Source organism: Chironomus tepperi, unplaced genomic scaffold (assembly GCF_022539635.2).
Source record: "Chironomus tepperi strain 1889 unplaced genomic scaffold, CSIRO-AGI_Ctep_v1 contig_376, whole genome shotgun sequence".
Lineage (NCBI taxonomy): Eukaryota > Metazoa > Arthropoda > Insecta > Diptera > Chironomidae > Chironomus > Chironomus tepperi.
The window spans coordinates 585,333-604,514 of record NW_027226498.1 but is presented as its reverse complement, the minus strand read 5'-3'; the positions used below and the strand labels follow the sequence as shown (position 1 = coordinate 604,514).

The following is a 19,182-nucleotide window of genomic DNA, read 5'->3' as shown; positions in this document are numbered from 1 at the left end:
GAATCCTGAAATACCTACATACATTCATAATGAAATAAAATTATGTTTAAAACATATATGATGGTGCCCTAGTATACCTAAATTGAATTTGTTTATTAATGTATTAATTAATAGAAGTATCACAAAATAAGAAATTTGTGATTCATATAAAGTGTATCATGTGACATCCAAATAATGAAATATTTTTATATTTATGTTTTAAAAAAAAAAATAATCAAATTTAGTCAAAAAAATTTTAAATTTTAGTATTTCTAGAAATGCAATTATTTTTAGTACGACTTGAAAACGGATAGCAAATTTGATATTTTGTAAAAGAAAAACATAAAATTTTAGAATATTATGTAAAAAATTAGTTGTTAAACAGATTGTGTCAAATTTGCAATGGTGTTGAGAGAAATGTAAGAAAAATAACAAATAAAAATAAAAAGAATAGGAAAACGAATGAATATATCTTTATCTATATCAAAGGAACAAACTACAGTCACAAAACTGTGTATTTATCATATCGCCGAATTGGTATTGAATATGCTTAATTATTAAAGTGGTTACTTAATTTTTTTTAAAATAAAAAAATAAGAAGTTCAGTGACTTTAGTGATTGACTTCCTCTAATTCGTTTGTATTGTATATCTGTATACCATATATTAGGAAAAAGTAAACCATTTTAATCCTATACACGTCATGTCAAGCGTTTCTTGCTATGTGATTTATTCACTCTAATTCTTCCATAGTTCCAATCACGTAACTAAATTAATCTTCATTTGAAAATTTTTATTTAATTATAGTTTTATTTACAGATAATTTTTTACAGCAAACAAAATTAAGCAAAAATGTATGGAGCTTTAATATTGTTCATATCTCATGTTTGCGTTTTGTTATGGGGTTATCGTGTCAATGTCATTAAGAATTAATGCTTTTTCACTGGTATTTTTGCATTAGATATGTAAGTGCCGAACTGCTTGTTGTAAATTTTTTTTTATACCTTATACTTTTTTTATAAATTAAGGACCAACAAAATTTTTTGAAAAATAAAATTATATTTTTCATAATAAAAATTTGAAAAAATTTAAAAAAATATTATCTAGGTTCTTTAAAATTTAGAACTATTCATTTACGTTTACGTAAAGTTCTAGTTGCTATGCAACTAATTTTAAATTGCTGCCATGTAAACACGTTTTCAGCTCTCCGAGTAATTCATTGTTACAGTCGGGCTTACATTTTAGCGTGTAGGCATGAGACACAAAATGTAAACATAAATGATTATAAAAGTAGACACAAAAACGAAAATCGTACAAACTCAAGAGCAGGTAGTATATGAAGGAGAGCTTTCAGACTAAAAAAAAATATTTAAGTGGTTTGATATTTTTGTTTCCATTTTCTTTGTGTACATGTCTTGCAAACTTAGTAGTAGTTAAATAAAATATAACGTCAATCGCGTTTCGCGTTTCATTTCGATTTATTCTGTCGATTGATCAACAATTCTGAGTAAAAAAATATTTAAAAAATTTTAATATAGAACCTATTCTTCGCTTTCTAAATTTCAATCATTAACTAAAGTTTTTCCTTACCTAAATCAAAAGTGAAAAGGGAAGGTAAAGTGAGAGTAAAATTAAATTTACGCGCATAAACATTTTGTTGTGGACATTTATAGCCGCGATTGCATATTTCGGTTGTTATAGTGATAAATCCGTAACTTCTGTTTCTTTTTAAACAAAATAAATTCAGAAAGCAGTCAGTTTTTAATTCTCGTTAAGATTGGATATAATGTGATTATTGTGTATAATATTTTCAAAAATTCTATAGCCAACAAAATTGTCACTTGTTTAAAATAAGTTTAGTTCAGTATTGTTACAGAATTCTTCCTTATTATTTTCTAAAGTTAAGTCCCATGTGCATTCCATATCCAACAAACACAAACAATTTTAGTTAGATCATTTTTTTATGAATAATTCTATAAAATTTGTTTGAAATTATTAGATACATTTTATTTGTCAAGGACAAATCTAGTTTATCCAAAAATAGAAAATTCATTACAATTATATGAATGGCTTTACGGCTCTACTTTGTTGTCAGATAGTATTTCCAATTTATATCTTAGCTTTTGAAATCCTTTTTCGAATTCGAATATAATAAATTATTAATAAGTCATTCACATGATATTCCTTACTCTTCGGACATTAGTAACAGATTGATATGTAAATTATAGTGTGAATGTGCTATTCAAATAAAATAGTAATATTTATTGATTTCTGTCTGGACACAAAAATTTCTATCTTTCATAATTTATGTACGTACATCTTTTATATTCATTGTTGTTGTTTTTTTTTGCATTATTTATTCTTTAGGTATTTTGATCGTCAAATAATCAGAACAGAAGCTTTAGTCAAATACTTAATTGCATAAATAAGACATTCTGTTACAGTTCAGGAAAATACATATGTATATTTAGTGATTGTATGAGAGCGAAAATTAAAAATTAGAAAACATTTTGATTAATCTAAATTTTTAAAGAGAAAGATAAATTATGAGTTCACAAGGTAGCCGGCTAGCACAGATTCAGGTGGGTAGAAAATTCAGTTAAATGGCCATAGCTGATTTGTTATTGAAAATTTTTATTTTGTTGTCATTGATGGGAAATTTAGACTCTTACTTCACAACCTACACAATTTTCAAAGAGCTTACTCATTCAAAATCGTTTAATTTATTTAAAATAGCAATGAATAAAATTCTTCCGTTATAAAGTTAAGTTTTGTCAATTATAGATTATAAAGGTTTAGAATCTACAGCATGTATAATTTCTTGCTTATTCATTTATCATTGTCAAAACTAATTAGATATCATGCATCATAAAGAGTTTATGCGCCATCAAAATTTCTTTGATAATTTCGATGTCATGCCTTGAATGAGTACACGCACTTTTTCAATAATGATCTGCCCATTCAATGATTCTCAATAATTTTTATACAGTGTTGCTTAAGAATGTTTTTGTCCGATTACATTTATGCAGAATTAAAAAGTTTTTTTTTAGTAAAAGTTAGACAGGATTTAAATAATGAATCCTTCGCTTTCTATATTTTATTGATCTATTTGCACAGCAAACGTTTTTTGATTACCATCAATATCATTTTCCTCCTTTCTTTTATACATACATGTTTTAAAATAACCTTGAACTTCATTAAAGTTTTAATGCATGGTTCAATAAAAATAAGCACAATCTCAAAATAGAATAAAGGAAATTCAATTGCATATTGATAATATGAGAATTAAAAGTCTTATAGAAACTGTAAAAAGTCTATAAACCTCTTTCGTTCATATATAAGTAAATTTAGAGTTGACCATATTTGGATGAGAGTATTAATATTAAGTTGAATCATACGCCAACAACCTTTTTGTGAGTATATATTGTATTGAACATTATATAAACACTATTTAATTTGTGATAGACTGACGGTTAAAAAGAATAAATTATTTAATTATATAGAATTGCTAAAATAGAATACAATTTTTTTAATAATTTTATTTTGTTACTCATTCCTTTTTGGATTGTCTATCGTTAGTCTAATTTTTAAATTTTGCAAAATCTAACGTTATTATGAATTGGATTAACCATAAATGGAAATTAGTAAGAAAGTTTTAGCAAGAGAGTTTGTAGCGAGAATGACGTCACAAATCATTTTAAGCTCACAGTACTAAATGTGATTCATCCGTTGAATGTACATATATGTAAAACCATGTGTGAGTGTCAATAGTAGAGATGATGATTTCATGACTACTTTTTTAAGTCATGCAACCTTCATCTCCACTGCTTGCCTGTTTTTAGAAGGAGGTCTGTCATCATGCATAACAATATTCATTGTGCACACTTATTGATTTATTTCCTAGTTTTTATTAATTAAATTAGTAGTTTTAGTTAATGATGGATTAACAATAATAAATTTTTGGAGATAACTTTACTGTAATCGGCTTGGCAAAAATCATATGAAGCAAAAACGCTCTATAAATATATATAAAGTAACGATTAAAAGAACGTGAGGTTTATTCGATAAATGTAATCACTTTTGATTATTGATTATTATGTGCGTTATAAATAATCAATTATGAACAGAATAATGTATCATAGCATAACGAAGGAGAATGACAGAAAATTGATAATTCATTTTATATTCAATGAGCAGATGCGGTATCAGCAAAAAGTGATGCAAGAAAATACTCAAAAGAAAAATGATCTTTATGGCTATGATGATACACAACAAAAATTGCTGACATCTAGTTTAGGAGCAGGAAAAGTAAGTATATTTTCGTAAAGCAAACTTGATGGAAAATATAAGTATTGTATTGAAAAGGTCCGTGCAATGTTTGATGAAAGAAGAAGCAGGATTACAGCTGGAATCGATAAAAGTTATCTTCTTGAACCAATAACAGTAGACACTTCAAAGGCAACAAAGCAACAACGGCAGGTTATTGGACCATCGAAAAATTCCCGAGATCAAAAAATGCCAAACTATACAAAAGTGATTGTGCCTCCATTACAAAATCGTTTAATCAATCATGATATTAATGGAAATAATCATATTACTAGTAGTGATACATTGGATCGAAGTTTGAAATCAAGTGATACAGTTCTAGTCAATTTTAAGTCAACAGCAGCTTCTTCAAAGCTTTCAACAAAATCAAATACAGTGACTGAAAAAAATGGATCAAATATTAATTCTACTCGAAAGCCTTTAGCGATGACATCAGCACCATTAAAAAATGTAACTAACCAGAAGGTAGGTACTTTATTTTTATTATTTTAAATATTTTTAAAAAAATTATAACATCGCAGAAAGCGATGATTTTAAAAAAATTAGTTATTAATGTGATTGAGTTCCTATCAACCACTTTTGGCGAAATTATTTAAAATGAATCGAAAATCGTTTTATATGCAGCCCAGTCCCACAAGATCAACAAAGAGCGGTAATAGCACAACGTCTTCGAATTCAGTTCGTTCAACAGCTTATACAAGTCCTAAACCAACTGCAACAAACAGTAAAACTCCATCAGCAAAATCTTCTCAACAAAACAGCTTTGATGAGGTTGATGACACGCCAGTTCCTGAAGGTTTAATTCGCTGTTCTATTTGCAAGCGAAATTTTGCTGAAGATCGAATTGAAAAGCATCAAGTCATATGTCAAAAAATGAAGACGAAAAAACGGAAAATTTATGACTCTTCAAAGAAACGAGTTCAAGTAGGCGTTGATAATTTTTGTACAATTATTTTGTTATTTTCTTTCTTTTAATTATTTAGGGTACAGAGGCAGAAACTTATAATAAGAAGCCAATCTCTAGAGTTGCTGTTAAAAGTGCGACAACACCGTCGAGTAAAAGCAGTAATTGGCGAGCCAAACATGAAGATTTCGTAAAGACAATTCGTGCTGCAAAGGAAATGCAAGCATATGTCGCCAAAGGTGGAAAATTATCAGATTTGCCTCCTCCACCTCCTTCAATAAATCCGGATTACGTCCAATGTCCCAACTGTTCACGTCGTTTTAATGAAGCTGCTGCTTCTAGACATATTCCTATTTGCCAAACTCTCAATAAACCTAAGCCTAAAACTGGTGGAAGTTTAGCATCAAAAACGACAAGTTCTATTAAACGACGTTAAGAAAATTACTAATCGAAGCATTTCTGACCTCAAAATAATTCTTTAATAACATTGTATTTGTGACACAATCTTAAATTAGTATATTCCTTAAAATTATATGAAATTTCAAAATCTAAATAATTTTCCTGAACGTATTAAGCATTGATCCATATATTTTTTTTGTGCAACGAACATGTCGATAAATAAATATTTAAAATTATTTCTATAACAATTGTGACTTTAATATTCATACTTCAAGATTCATTTATTTTTATTCAAGACAGCAAATGTTTATAAATCTACAACAGTTTTCCATTCTTCATATAAATCCAGAGAATCTTTAAAGGCATTAATATCTGTAATAATGTTTTCTTCATAATTATTGACATCGAGATGCTTCAATTTTGGAGTGGTGTCCACATTTGTTTCAACTTTCTCTCCATTCATACCAATAACTTGAATTGAAAGTTTTGGTGCTTTAAGAAGAGTTTCATTATAAAATTCTTGAATTTCCTTTAACTTTAATCTTCCAATCATTTCAGCTTCAAAATCAAGACGCGTAAAAAGATATTCGTCACTAGAAATTTCTGCAAAAAGCCTATTATTTTCATGTTCCATTTCAACTTCTTCCATCATTTTTAGTTTTATTAAAGAGCTTTGATTAGCTTCAAATTCAGCGTCTGTAAGTTTTGATATGATATCCTTAAAATCTTCATTAAGGAACTTCTCAATCCGTTCATTAACAGAAATAGTTGAATGCTTTTCTTCTTGAACTTGTAATGTTATGGTAAATCCAACAATTCCATTATTTACGCGATGACTGCATGAAATTGAATATCCAAACTGCTCTTTTGTTCTAAGTATATCAAATAACGGTTCTTGCATAAGCTTCTCAATAAATTCGACCAGGCATTGTGTCTTTATTGTACTTTTTCCAATTTGATAGTAATTCGTTATTGTTGAATTGTTATCACCAGGTAAAAAGCTTTTAACGTATAGCATGTTTGGCAATCCTATTGGAATTTTTCTTGATCTTGATATTAACAATTGCTTGTCAATATTCTTTGTAATTTTGATATTCTCATTAAATTTATCAGCTATCTTAAAAGCTTCTACTTTCTCAAAATTTCCAAGAACCATAATTTTTACGTAAAGTTCTTCAAAAAAATTTGTAGCAAAATTTACAATATCATCAAACTTTACATCCTCTGTCATAGCATATTGATCTAGACAGAATTGATGTTGACTTTCCAAAATTGTCAATCTCAAGTCTCGAGTTACAAACTTAGAATTTATTAGATTATTATATCCATTCTTCCTGCATTGTTCGCGAAACGTTTCAAATACTTTGCATTCTATTTTCGATGGGATTTCTTTCAATTCTTTAGTTATTATATCCAGCAAAAGCAACAATTTCTCATTATAACCACTCAATTTAATAAGCAGTCCCTTCTCCGCAGCATTTATACTATATCCAAGACCAGCACAAATAGCAGGATATAATTTTTCATCTAAATAATATTTCAGGATTAACGAATATATAGACGTAAGTACCATATTACGAGCACTTTTAAATGTGTTTGGAGTTTCTAAATAGCAATTAATAAATCCATGTGGTAGCAAAAATTTACTATCAAGTTTGTACCACAACTCCATCTTCTGATTGTCAATAATTTTTTCAGGTAAAATGACTTGATACGATTCAGGATTTTCGAGATTAGGTTTGTAAACAATGTCAAAATCGGAACAAATAAATTCATTAGGCAATGGCATAAAAAATTCTGATGATAACTGACGACTGCTCCATATTTTCCGAAAATTTTCAGGAAAATCAACTTCATCATATTCCGTTCCAAACCATTTTTCAATTTTTGGATATTGATTATGTTTATCAGTGAGTATCAAAAGATTGAATTTTCCTCCATTGAGAATCTCAATTAGCTCCATTACCATTTTACCATCAAATTGAAAAAATTTGTCACTTCCAGTTATTATATCAAGAGCATCATAGTAGATCATATTGACAGCATAATCCTCAGTGTTTTCACTCGACGTTTTTTCTTCCTGATAATCAAACGAAGTGTCACGTATTCTTTTTAGTTCCAAATATGCCTGCTCGTGATTTTCCATTGGAGTATTCTTAAGCATTAAAAGTACAGAAAAAATAGCCTGTAGAACTTCCTCGATGTTGTTGTAACCCTTTTCTGTCAATAGAATGTCAATCCCGAATAAAGTGTAGAAAGAATTTCCTTCAAATGATTGATCTTCTACACCGGCCTCAACATGCAATGCTAAAAGACTGTAAAATATTTTATTGTCAGAGACTAAAATTTGAAATTTATGTGTTACTTACTTTCGTTTCAAATAACTGCTCAAACTTCCAAAACCTTCATGTTGAATAATGTACGCTAGATAATCGTGTGGTTTTGATTTATAGTATTTTTGCATTGAAGGCATGACAAACGTCATTATTAATTTGCACTTATCGCTTTTTGGTTTGATGTAAAAAATTTTATCGTGAAAATCAGGTTTGAAATAATCAAGATAGGATAAAGAACTCTGACTTTGATTTAATGCACCGTTTTTAATTCCAGAGAAATTCTTTTCTACGAGATTTTGAAGACTTTCTAAAGATTCTGATGATTCAATACAAAGATACATGTTATTGGCCACATAGTATTTAGAACCAAACTCATGCGCTGCAGCATACAATTTATCGCTGTTAATTTCTTCTTTTAATGTCTTTAAATTACCCCATGTGAATGTAGACGCAGGTCTGTTAGCTTTTGAAGCAAATAGTTGGACGATCCTACTGTCATCGTCATTAATATTATTCTGGAATTCAGACTCTGGAAGGGATAGTAAATCGTACTGAATATGAAAAAACAAAAATTAAATGAAATTTAAAAATCTTACCAATGGCCTCGATTTCTCTTGATATGCTATCAGGCAACATTAGTGGCGCAACAAATAAGGAACTAAAGCGATCCATGGCTTCTGATAGATGTTCTTCGACCACGTCAAAATAAAATAGAGTATGTTCACATTCGGTTAATGCATTACTTCCTCCTCCATTTGAACTTAAGTATTGATCCAGTTCATTTTCTTTGGGATATTTTTCACTGCCCATAAATATCATATGTTCTAAAAAATAATGTGTTTAGTTTGCATGTAAAACTCTCATTATTGATTGTGTGGCAATCTTACCAACAAAATGTGCTAGTCCCTGTATATCTTCAGGGTCATTGAAACTTCCAGCACCGATGGATAAAGCAACAGCGGCAAGTTTTTCTCTTTCATGTCCGTTCTCCTCATCTTCAGATTCGGATTCCGCATCCTCCTCATCTTCATGCTCTGATTCCGTTATATTTGAATTATCATCAGCATGTAAATGATCTTCACTGTTATGATGAATCAACAATGCTTTCAGTCCATTTTGTAGACAAATTAATCTATATTCCTTCCGATCACTTTTTGATTTAATTGGAGTTTCCAATAAACAGGTATTCATTATTTTTTGAATTTTACTCTTTGCCTCCTTCATTGGTGCTCCGTTTCGTTTGAAATGTTGAAGCATATTAAAAGTAATTCGACGAAAATTCAGATTGAGGAAAAATTATAACTTGTTTACAAAATTTCAAAAAAAAAATCAAAAATTGTATAACCTCTCATGATCGTCGGAAGCGCATTTTTCGCGCTTTCATTGAGCCTTTAGCAAGCCTATTTTAAATATTTTGGTGGCAACGTAATATTTCGCTAAACTCCCACTACAGCAATGCTTCTCGTATTGTTCACACAATTTAAGCAAAAAACTGTATCGATTTTAAATAAACGTCGCGTAGACGGGCAATAGACAAAAGAAAGACAATAGCTAGCATATTAGTTAATATATCTAAAAATAAAAATAACGGCTTAAATGAATTTTGAATTTTTTTTGACAATCAGTTGTTTTGTTTTGAACAGATTGTTCATGACATTTAATTAACTTTTAAAAGAAATTGCGGACATAAATTTACATTTGATATTCTAAAAACATTGAAAAATAAGTGAAAATCAGTATAAATATAAAACTGAGTTGAAAATCATTCTAGAAATGAATCCTCGAGAATTGATCTTAATTAATTTAAAAAGGCATGACTTGGAATATCCAACAAAAGTTCGTGAAGCCTTAATTCATGCAGATGATGCTCTGAGAAAGAAAGATATAGTTTTTGGAAGACAAATTATTAGTGAAATTGTATTTATGGACAACAAGGCAAGCCGATTAAATAGCACTCAGGAATTGCAGCTTATTGTTGTTTTATTAACTGAGTTTTTCACAAGAGATGATCCGACTAGATTGGGATTGTTTTTCAGTATATTTGAAGTCGGCAAAAACAGTAGAAAATTCATTTTGATTAAATTTATCATTATCTCGATAGCGCTACAAAATGGACCGGTAAATTTATCTAGCATAATCTTGCATATTAAATTTTTTTAATGTTTTATAAAACCTTTTAGGCTTTGAATGCGGTAGGCACCTATTTAATGGACCCATCAATGAAAGAAATTAGAATCACAGCAGATCTTAATCGATTACTAATCTCAGAAATAACATATTATTCTAATATTTCATTAGACAAATTAAAATCTTTGCCGTCCCTATCACCGTTGTTTACAAATTCTTTATGCTTAATATTTGCTGAAACATATAAAGATGACATGCTCCCAACAAAACTTGTTGGCGAATTAATTACTGAATTTATGGCATTGTCTCCATTCATTTATATATTTAATATACCTAGTCATGTAGAAGTCGGAACATTTCTTTTGGGTGCTTTCTTTCGTTGGACAATACTAAGCGAACTGTATGAGGAAACGCCTTCTTTAAGCAAACTTCATTTAAAAATGTTAGAATGTTTAAGTAGTGTAGACATAAAATCACCATCCAAACCAATTGTTTATACGAAGTTCTTAGAAATCATAATTGATCAAATCCAAAAAGCTTCTAAAGTCAAAGATCCAGAAAGAATTCAGAAAAGCTTGGAAAAATTTGCACAGTTAATACAAATATCTAAAAACTTTTTATATGGAAATATTCCATTATTTATGGAAAGATTAAAGTCACTTCCTAAGAATCCATTAATGGAATTAATATTAAGACTCTCCTAATGTTTCTTTCATTCTTTTTTATATAAAACGAAATAAAATTTATTAAGTTCAATAAGGTTTAAATTTGCGATTTTGTTTCATTGCTTGTAATTTTGATTTGTCTTCTTCGAATTTCTTTCTCAATTCTATAAGTTCCTGCTTTTTATTCTCACGGGCCTCAAATGCGTAGATTCCGGATATTTGTTGTAGATTCTTCTTTGCCTTTTTCCTTTGATATTGCAGCTTCTCTTCTAATCGATGGACAACAGTTTCACTTTGCTTAAATCCTGCATAGTGTCCTTTTTTGCCAACTTGTATCCATCCATCCTCATCTGCTTCCGTATTATCTTGATTATTGTCTACTATTTTATCAAAATGCTTCATATATTCATCAATTTCTGACTGCATATCATTAATATTGATTATCTTCTTATTATGTTCAACAGTCCATTTTTCGATTCCAGCAGGTGTTTCATTCATTGGAGGGAGATCACTTAGCGTCAAAATTGTATCTAATGAACTTGATTTTTTGAATACAACAAATCCAATTAAAAATTTAAATGGAATTTTATCATTAAAGAACTTTGAAGGAATATTATACTTTGTTTTGTGCTCATTGCTGTAATCATCAATTAACGTTATGGTGTCGACATCTTCAATAACGTTAAATACATCCATGAGCGATTCTTTTGTAACATATGGTGGAATATTAAGAACCAACAGTGTTTTCCCTGCTGGTTTATTTGAAGACTTTTTGTCGGATCTATATTTCTTCATAAATATTTGATGTGCATCTTTTTCATCATTTTCTGAAAATCTCAGCTTTAAAACTGAAAAAGGAATACTTCAATAATTATATAGTAATTTAGAAATCAATTAATAATTACCTTTGAACTCACTAATCTCTTCAGAGGTCATTTTTAAATTTTATTAATTTTTTCTTGCAAAAATGTTTGTTTTGTTTTTAAACCACATGGCATTCAAATTTTAAAAAACCGTTACTTAAAAAATTAGAAAATAAATTGGATGACTAGAGAATTGGAAGTTTCCTAGCAGCGCATTTTTTTTTTAAAGAAAAATAACTTCATTTTGATAGCATTTTGAAGCATTACATTCGTCTTGTTGAGTTACTTATTTATCTCGGGTTTCTTTAAAGCGATCGCTAGAGGCAAATGGATTTTTTTGTCTCATTGAAAAGTTGAGTATTTTCGTTTTAATTTTTCAAAGAGAAATTATGAGATTGGAAAAAACGTTAAATGAACAAAAATGCATGTAATTTAATTATGAAAAATGTTGAGGGTTTAGAACCGAAAATAATATTAATTTGTTTCTAATTGCTATTTTTGAACGCTTTTATTCAATTGCAGAAAAACTTTCAGCATTAAAATATGAAAATGCAGTTCTGTAGACCTACATGCATAAGAACATCATAATGGAATATAAATTTATCATTTTGAGCGTAAAAATTACATTATTAATTTTGTTTACAAACAAAATGTTGAGTATAAGGTATGCACATGAGAATTAACAATAATATTAGTCAAGCGCATGCTCACCAATAAAGGATAAAGAAAAGTTACGAAGAACTGAAGAAAATTTTTGTTTATAGTGTTTTAAATTAGATAAAACTTAATTTTAAATGATTTCTGTGAGCAATCATGAATTTGTTGAGCTTCGACATCAACAGCCACAAACATGCAAAACACATTTTGTCTTTACGGACATAGATATAGCTGATTTAGACATTCCAGAAATTAGCAGTGCGAAATATCAGTTAAAAAATGGCAATGCTATTGGAACTTACAAGAAAGATACTTCTGATTCATCTATTTCTTCAATGTCAAGAAGTAAAAAAGGAAAGAAAATTGTAGCCATAACTGTCATATTACTAGGTTTAATTTTCTTAGGAGCAGGTGAACTTTTTTAGATTTTTTCATTTACCTTATAATACAGTTTTATTGCTCTCTTTTAAGGTATCCCAATTGGATTACAGTTAAGAAGTTCATCTCTTCTGGAAGCCCGATTAAATTTTATCCGTAGACTTCTGAGTGAATGCATGCTGATCGGTGGATTTTTTAATACCCATTCAGAATCTAATTTTACCCAAAATTTTTATGAGATAAAAGAAAGCATGATTGGAGCTGTTATGTTGCCTATACGTATTCCATGCCAAGCACAGTACTTAGATGCTGTTCAGTTAGCTCTGGAAGGAATAGATCAAGCTACTCGAATGGTAAGCCGTACTAAAGGAATGCGTATAGTTTTATCAGCTGAAGAAATGGAACAAGCACATGAAAATGGTGAAATCGGCGTTTTATTGGGACTTGAAGGTGGACATTTATTAGGATCAAGTGTAGCCGTACTGAGAATGTTTTATTCGCTTGGTGCACGATTTATATCACTTTCAAGTTACGAATGCTCAAGTCCATGGATATCAGCTGCAACAACAAAAGAACCATTGTTTGAGGAAAATATTCCGACTTCCATAACTCAATTTGGTAAGGTAAGTGTCGCGGGAAATACGGTGGGAAAGATGGCAAATGTGTTTTAAATTTCATTGCAAAGATAAGATTTATAACAAGTAGATAAAGTAAGACGCCTATCATATTCCGAAAGATGAAGGGAAAATCTGGAATCTGAATTAAGTGATTTACTCATCTTCCTTTTTTACTTCTTTTTTGTCCTATTCAATTCCATCTATTTTAAGTTATTCATGAACTCTTGAGTATAAAAATCATGAGAGAAAAAACTTTCTCAAGTGTAGATAGAGAAAGTCCATTCGAATTGAAGAAAGAAAAAAAGAATGAATAAGAAATATAAAGAAATGTAAATTTGCATAAAATTCATTTTGTGTCTTCGTAGATTGTTCTCAAGGAGATAAATCGCTTAGGGATGCTTGCCGAGATTTCTCATTTGAGTGAACCGAGTATGATGCAAGTGTTAAATTCTGCTAAAGCACCATTGCTTGTGAACAATGCTATTCCAGCAGCGACAACATCTCCAAACATAACTAACATCATTCCCGATCATGTTTTAAGGTAAGTCACTATTTAAGTTTCTAGCTTTTCTATCAAGCTTTAAATATTTTTTTTTTTGACTTCTCTATGTTCGTATCAATTTTGTAATTCTAACGTTTTGCAAATTTCTGAGATGAAGATTCCATAAATTCACAATAATTTAATCCATCCATTCATTTATTACGGTATAACATATTATGCTTTCAATGCATTCGATTGTTACATTTATTGAGTTTCCCATTCAAGATTAATTCAAATTTATTTTATTCTCATCACTCTTTTCCATGAACTATCGTTCGTTTTTTTTACAAAAAAAAGTTTTAATGACAATTTACAACCACGATTATAGCATTCTTTTTTTATATCAACTAAAGTGCTTTTCTCCTCTATTTTCTGCTTGTTCGCTTTCAAAGCGAATATAAATAACCGACAATTTAATTTTTCTGCTCATTCTTCTTCCTTCATACAAAAAAAAAAAGGTTTTTCACAACGATTGTATCCTCCCATTGATGGTGCATTTTTCCTGTATCTTGCATTTTTTTTATATTTTCAATTTTTGTAATGGATAATAGATAAAATGCAATCGGAATTGGAATTAAAATGACAAAAAATTTAGAATTATTGCCAAAGGAGGTGAAATGTCCACCCAAACATGAAAGGATTTTGTAGTAGCAAAAATAGAAAATCTGACTTTTTTATTTTCACAAAATGTTGAAAAAATTATTTATGTGTTTAGGTTTTATGCTTCTTGATTGTCGTTTTATTTTCTTTTCATAGAATCAATAAATGCATTGTAATATTGGTGATAAAAGATCAACACCTTAAAAATGCACGGCTTAATAATGCATGTACTTATAATTATACCTAGTATTGGTCTATGATTGTCATACCTGATTCTTTTCAACTTATTACCAAGTTTCAACTTATATAAAATTACAATCGAAAAAGCGTTGAAGCAGGAGTCATCGTTCTTTACTGTTATTTGTTGTCTGTAAAATATTTTTCCTTCATATATTTTAAAAAATCTTCCAATCTTCTCACACTCTTCTTTCCGTTTTCACAGCATCTTAGCAATTTTCTTGTCCTGACTCAATTTTGAAATTCTTTGCTCATCGCAAGAAATGACTCGATTCCGGTTCCTCTATAAATATAAAACATTTTTTGCTGCTACACTACTGCAATTTCTACAGTTGCAAAGTTGCCCGTGGCGGCAAAGAGCGAGAAAAAAAATGAAAACGAATTATTGATTTCTTGGCAAATTTCCATTGCCAATTTTACAAAAGATATCTGTGGTTTCAAAAGTTGTTTCTACTAGTGCAATTTTTTTCTCCTTCTTTCTTTTTTTTTCAATAATGATTTTTTATGCAAGGACAACTTTTCCAAATATACGAATACAATTTAAACTTAAACATAGTAGGATATAGTAATTTTCAGCCTTAAAATTTTCAAATAGCTACCATAATTACCTGACACTTATATGTTCATCGATATAAATAAATATAATACAATTAATATTAATTAAGATGTACTCAATAGGAATAAGTAACTGTTTATAAATTTAAAGTTCTAGAAATAATTTTTAATTAAAATCTCTTAAATTTTCAAAATATAATTTCTACCTCATTTTCCTTTTTCTGATTACATGTAATCAAACTGCATACTAATGTTTTAATTTTAATGAGTTCTCTTCTATATATGATAGAGAAAAGCTCTTGACTCACTTCATTGAAATCCATGCTTCATGATACGAAAACTTTTTTTTTAATTTCCTATGAACTTCGAATCAATCTCAAAAGAGAGGAAAAAAAAAAATCAGATGCACTTCAAAAATTCTTCGTGTGTAAATAAAAAATTGAATTTCATTCGAGTGAAACTTAAAAGGTGGGGTTAGTTTGTAGTTTCTGATACATTATTGCTAAAGATTTTTTTCGATTATTTTTCTTGCTTTTTTTTTTTTTTTTGGAAATAAATTGAAATAAAATCAGGACTAAAATGAACTGAGATAAAGATTTTATGTTTTGGATTATTCCAAATAATCACTAGGTAAAGGAAATTAACTAGAAACAAGATTTTACCACATGTGACTGTATAATGGTATTGCATCTGTAAAGTGCCACTTGATTAGATTTTATTTCATATATCCACATATATTTTTGTATGTTCCTTGTTTCTCATTCGATTCCTTTTGCGAAACATGAACATTGATCCTTTATTCGCTTCATTTGCTTTTCTCACTATCCATCTCATGTATTTTTGTTTCTGTTTTTACAGTGCATTGAGCAGTAATGGTGGCGTGCTCACAATCAACATTGATAAGTTATCGGTAAAGGAGGCGATACACAACATAAATTACGTACGTGCTCTTGCTGGGTTAGAACATGTTGGTCTCGGTACGACAGTATCACCAAGAAAGTATGCATTGCTCTTGGCAGAGCTTGCTCGTGACAGATTGTGGAATAATGCATCTTTGAAAAAGCTTGTAGGCGGAAATATTGTTAGGATACTGCGAGAGGTATTTAGAGCAACTAAAACGAAATTTTAATAAAGCGCAATTGATTTATTATTTCTGTTGAAAATATCGTGTCTAATGAATGATTTTTTTTTGCTCATTGTATAACAGGCTGAAGCAAATAGAAATAAAGTGGCGTTAAGTGAGGATTGGATTCCACCTGAAGAAATCGAAGGAAATGCATATTGTCGTTATCCAGAATCATAAATCGTTATGCTTTATTCTACAGATTCAGCACATCATGATGTAATAATGTAAAACTCTCAAAAAATAGGTGTATTTAAAATTTATTTAATAGTTCAGTATTCAAGGAATATGTAGTATAAATATATTTTAAATCTAAATACAAAAACGATCATCGAGTTAAATCTTCAGAACACAAACTAGAGTTTTTTTTATGATATTCTAAAAATTTAACTGAAATGTTTTGCATTAGCAAATAAAAAGTTTAACTGACATTTGGTTACTTGAATGTCAATTGTCGAAACAAGAAAAAATATACATATTAAAATTCCGTATTGGTATTACAGAAACTTCAGAAGATAGAATTTTATTAAATGCAGAAATTTCGACAAAAAGTTTTCTTTTAATGAAAACTAATTAGAAAAATTTTATTACTATCGCATCCATAGAGAAAATTTTCAAAGTTCCGTTTGGGAAAACATTCTCGATGAACGAATCAGAAAATTTTGATTGCATATCAATGAGGAAGGTTTTTGCAAACCATAAAAACTATTGATGATCGTTAACTATCTCAATTGAACATACATATTTAAATTTCTATCCAAATAACAGAAAGAGTAGTCTGAACTACATATAATGAATAAAAATTTTATCGTTTTAAAAAATTGAAAAAAATTGCAAGAATAGAAAAAATTTCCAATTTGTAAAATTATTTACCATGATTTCTCATCATGAAATTGACTTCTGTTGCACCATGGGAAACGTTTATTTTATTTCACATATTTTTATTTATAAGAGAAGGAAAAACTACTCCTCTTTCCGACATTTTAATCTTAATCAGAGTTCAATCGGAAAAGGAGTTTTTCGTTTATTGAATTCTTTTTTCTTTTTCTGAAAATGTTTTTTGGCAACAATTTCACCAAAAATAAAATAAAATAAAAAATGTACACTGGCATAAAGAATAACAAAATAAATCACGATTTTTAAAACAATTTTTTTGTTTGCCGAAATAAAAAAAAATAAATTTTATCAACAACAAATTGGAATATTTTCTTTTACTCCGCTTTTGCAACTACATAGTAGAAAACAGATGAAAGCAGAATAAAATATTATAAAATAAAATTTCTGTAATATCACTTCAAGATGAAAGAAAGAAAACAAATAAAACTTGAAAAATACGAGTTAAGGAATATAAGAAAGAGTTTTCCTGCTTTTGAAATTTGAAAATGTCAAATTCATTTTGATTTCACTTCATCTTCGGCTTTTAGTGAAAATAAATTTATTAAACAAGAAACATCAAAAGAAAATTGATTTGTATGAAAATTATTTCTTCGATTAGGTTTCACTGAAAATTTTCTCATATTCGATTTCTTCATACCAATTGATAAATGTTTATACTTTGATTGTTATTCAAGCAATTTGATTTAAAAACTCTGTATTGTATTTCTTGAGTCTATCAAAGTTAAATACTTGATAATTTTATCTTCAAATAAAGTATGTAGAGATCAAATGCAATTGGTCTTACAAATAACAAATAATCTATTAAATTCATGAATATATGGAAACAGAAATTGGATTCAGCAGTTTTAATATTTTTGACACCTTTTATAATGCAAAATGTCATCACATTATGGAGATGAAAATCACTTTGATAATTTTACAATTCTTTATTCTTTTTATTGTAGCAAGCAACCTTTATGTCTAGATTAACAAAAATTTATTTAAGCGTTTCAATAATGACTTTAAATATGATAATTTTTGTCGTTCCTATGAGTTAAGAGTACACCGACATTTTCCATTACATTTTATATTATTGCGACAACCAATACATCATGCTTTTGTTATTAATGAAAAATTTCTCATATCATTTTTCCCTCGAGATGGACTTGATGAAAAATATAAAATTTCAGTGAAATTAAGTCTTGTAAGTAAATTTATTGAATGCCATTAAAATTTGTGTGATGAATTTTTTAATTAAATCAGACTCACAAGCAGTGCACAATGAAGGTGTATTTCTAAACACTAAAAAACGTAAAATTATGATTTTATGATATGTTGGTATATATAATTCCTTAAAAAGGAAGTTATTGAAAATAAATGTGGACATATCAATTAGTTTTAATTGTTTACAAGTTAACAAGTTCGTTTGAATTCAACATAAAAAAATCTTTCATCATTTTGCTATTAAAACTTGTTCATACGAAAGGTTCACTTAAGATGAAGTAAATTAAAAGTTTGTCTTCAAAAATGGCTTGAAAGCTTGTTTTCATTTTTGAAAAGAAGTACTTGTGAATGAAAACTTTCGGAAAAACTTTGGCAATTAATTTTCAAGTATCCTTTCCTTGAGTTTTATATCTATTATTTTTATCTAAAAGTAGGTATTTGAAAAATCGATTAAAAATAAAAAATAATGCTTTAGGTAATTTATGCAAATTAAAAGGACGTTATCTAATCAAATTGAGGTATTTGAAATGACTTATTATGATAAAAACTAAAAAATTAAATGGACAATCGTTTTAAAATCATATCTAACAAAAAAGTTGTTATTCCATTTTTGGACAACATCTTCTATTTTAAGTTAAATAACAGCATGAATGCTAGAGGAAGCAAAAAGAAAACGAAAATGATAAATCATCGAATGGTGAGAATACTGAGTTGTTGCACAGAAGGCTTAAGGAAATTCTCATTCTATATATTTTTGCAACAGAATAATTTCTTTCT

At 28.7% G+C, this 19,182-nt stretch overlaps 5 protein-coding genes across 9 annotated transcripts; 3 read left to right on the top strand and 2 right to left on the bottom strand.

Annotated features, from left to right (window-relative positions):
- The first annotated feature begins 1,454 nt into the window (after positions 1 to 1,454).
- LOC139095941 (zinc finger C2HC domain-containing protein 1C) lies at positions 1,455 to 5,817 on the top strand. 4 transcript variants are annotated; one of them, XM_070647510.1, is made up of 6 exons: positions 1,455 to 1,591; positions 2,345 to 2,559; positions 4,175 to 4,285; positions 4,343 to 4,768; positions 4,928 to 5,227; positions 5,287 to 5,817. In XM_070647510.1, the coding sequence occupies exons 2-6, from the start codon at positions 2,524 to 2,526 to the stop codon at positions 5,641 to 5,643; spliced, it is 1,230 nt and encodes a 409-aa protein (XP_070503611.1). In that variant the 5' UTR covers positions 1,455 to 1,591; positions 2,345 to 2,523; the 3' UTR covers positions 5,644 to 5,817. The 4 variants fall into 4 exon arrangements, with proteins under 4 accessions (XP_070503611.1, XP_070503614.1, XP_070503612.1 ...); XM_070647511.1 differs by lacking the exon at positions 1,455 to 1,591 and adding an exon at positions 1,616 to 2,286; XM_070647513.1 differs by lacking the exon at positions 2,345 to 2,559 and having other exon boundaries at positions 1,462 to 1,591.
- Positions 5,818 to 5,861: 44 nt separating this feature from the next.
- Positions 5,862 to 9,364, bottom strand: LOC139095940 (nardilysin-like). Its single transcript, XM_070647508.1, has 4 exons — positions 8,830 to 9,364; positions 8,539 to 8,766; positions 7,976 to 8,471; positions 5,862 to 7,921 (listed from the first exon to the last, which is right to left on the bottom strand). Exons 1-4 carry the CDS (start codon positions 9,197 to 9,199, stop codon positions 5,914 to 5,916), a joined length of 3,102 nt encoding a protein of 1,033 aa, XP_070503609.1. The 5' UTR covers positions 9,200 to 9,364; the 3' UTR covers positions 5,862 to 5,913.
- A 216-nt stretch (positions 9,365 to 9,580) lies between these two features.
- LOC139095978 (uncharacterized) lies at positions 9,581 to 10,815 on the top strand. Its single transcript, XM_070647554.1, has 2 exons — positions 9,581 to 10,060; positions 10,123 to 10,815. The coding sequence occupies exons 1-2, from the start codon at positions 9,716 to 9,718 to the stop codon at positions 10,771 to 10,773; spliced, it is 996 nt and encodes a 331-aa protein (XP_070503655.1). The 5' UTR covers positions 9,581 to 9,715; the 3' UTR covers positions 10,774 to 10,815.
- On the bottom strand, positions 10,776 to 11,737 carry LOC139095979 (ribosomal RNA-processing protein 7 homolog A). 2 transcript variants are annotated; one of them, XM_070647556.1, is made up of 3 exons: positions 11,640 to 11,737; positions 11,354 to 11,582; positions 10,776 to 11,272 (listed from the first exon to the last, which is right to left on the bottom strand). In XM_070647556.1, exons 1-3 carry the CDS (start codon positions 11,668 to 11,670, stop codon positions 10,822 to 10,824), a joined length of 711 nt encoding a protein of 236 aa, XP_070503657.1. In that variant the 5' UTR covers positions 11,671 to 11,737; the 3' UTR covers positions 10,776 to 10,821. The 2 variants fall into 2 exon arrangements, with proteins under 2 accessions (XP_070503657.1, XP_070503656.1); XM_070647555.1 differs by having other exon boundaries at positions 10,776 to 11,582.
- A 596-nt stretch (positions 11,738 to 12,333) lies between these two features.
- On the top strand, positions 12,334 to 17,716 carry LOC139096024 (dipeptidase 3). The gene is made up of 5 exons (XM_070647631.1): positions 12,334 to 12,665; positions 12,726 to 13,255; positions 13,615 to 13,790; positions 16,041 to 16,281; positions 16,390 to 17,716. The coding sequence occupies exons 1-5, from the start codon at positions 12,392 to 12,394 to the stop codon at positions 16,483 to 16,485; spliced, it is 1,317 nt and encodes a 438-aa protein (XP_070503732.1). The 5' UTR covers positions 12,334 to 12,391; the 3' UTR covers positions 16,486 to 17,716.
- Positions 17,717 to 19,182: the final 1,466 nt, after the last annotated feature.

Coding starts and splice junctions, on each gene's coding strand:
- LOC139095941 (XM_070647510.1), top strand. CDS start 2,524: ATGAGTTCACAAGGTAGCCGGCTAGCACAGATTCAG. Junction 2,560..4,174: donor GCCGGCTAGCACAGATTCAG/GTGGGTAGAAAA, acceptor TTCAATGAGCAG/ATGCGGTATCAGCAAAAAGT. Junction 5,228..5,286: donor CTTCAAAGAAACGAGTTCAA/GTAGGCGTTGAT, acceptor TTAATTATTTAG/GGTACAGAGGCAGAAACTTA.
- LOC139095940 (XM_070647508.1), bottom strand. CDS start 9,199: ATGCTTCAACATTTCAAACGAAACGGAGCACCAATGAAGGAGGCAAAG. Junction 8,767..8,829: donor GGGACTAGCACATTTTGTTG/GTAAGATTGCCA, acceptor ATTATTTTTTAG/AACATATGATATTTATGGGC. Junction 8,472..8,538: donor AAGAGAAATCGAGGCCATTG/GTAAGATTTTTA, acceptor TATCCCTTCCAG/AGTCTGAATTCCAGAATAAT.
- LOC139095978 (XM_070647554.1), top strand. CDS start 9,716: ATGAATCCTCGAGAATTGATCTTAATTAATTTAAAAAGGCATGACTTG. Junction 10,061..10,122: donor TAGCGCTACAAAATGGACCG/GTAAATTTATCT, acceptor AAAACCTTTTAG/GCTTTGAATGCGGTAGGCAC.
- LOC139095979 (XM_070647555.1), bottom strand. CDS start 11,670: ATGACCTCTGAAGAGATTAGTGAGTTCAAAG. Junction 11,583..11,639: donor AGAGATTAGTGAGTTCAAAG/GTAATTATTAAT, acceptor TTCCTTTTTCAG/TTTTAAAGCTGAGATTTTCA.
- LOC139096024 (XM_070647631.1), top strand. CDS start 12,392: ATGATTTCTGTGAGCAATCATGAATTTGTTGAGCTTCGACATCAACAG. Junction 12,666..12,725: donor TTTAATTTTCTTAGGAGCAG/GTGAACTTTTTT, acceptor CTCTCTTTTAAG/GTATCCCAATTGGATTACAG. Junction 13,791..16,040: donor ATTCCCGATCATGTTTTAAG/GTAAGTCACTAT, acceptor CTGTTTTTACAG/TGCATTGAGCAGTAATGGTG.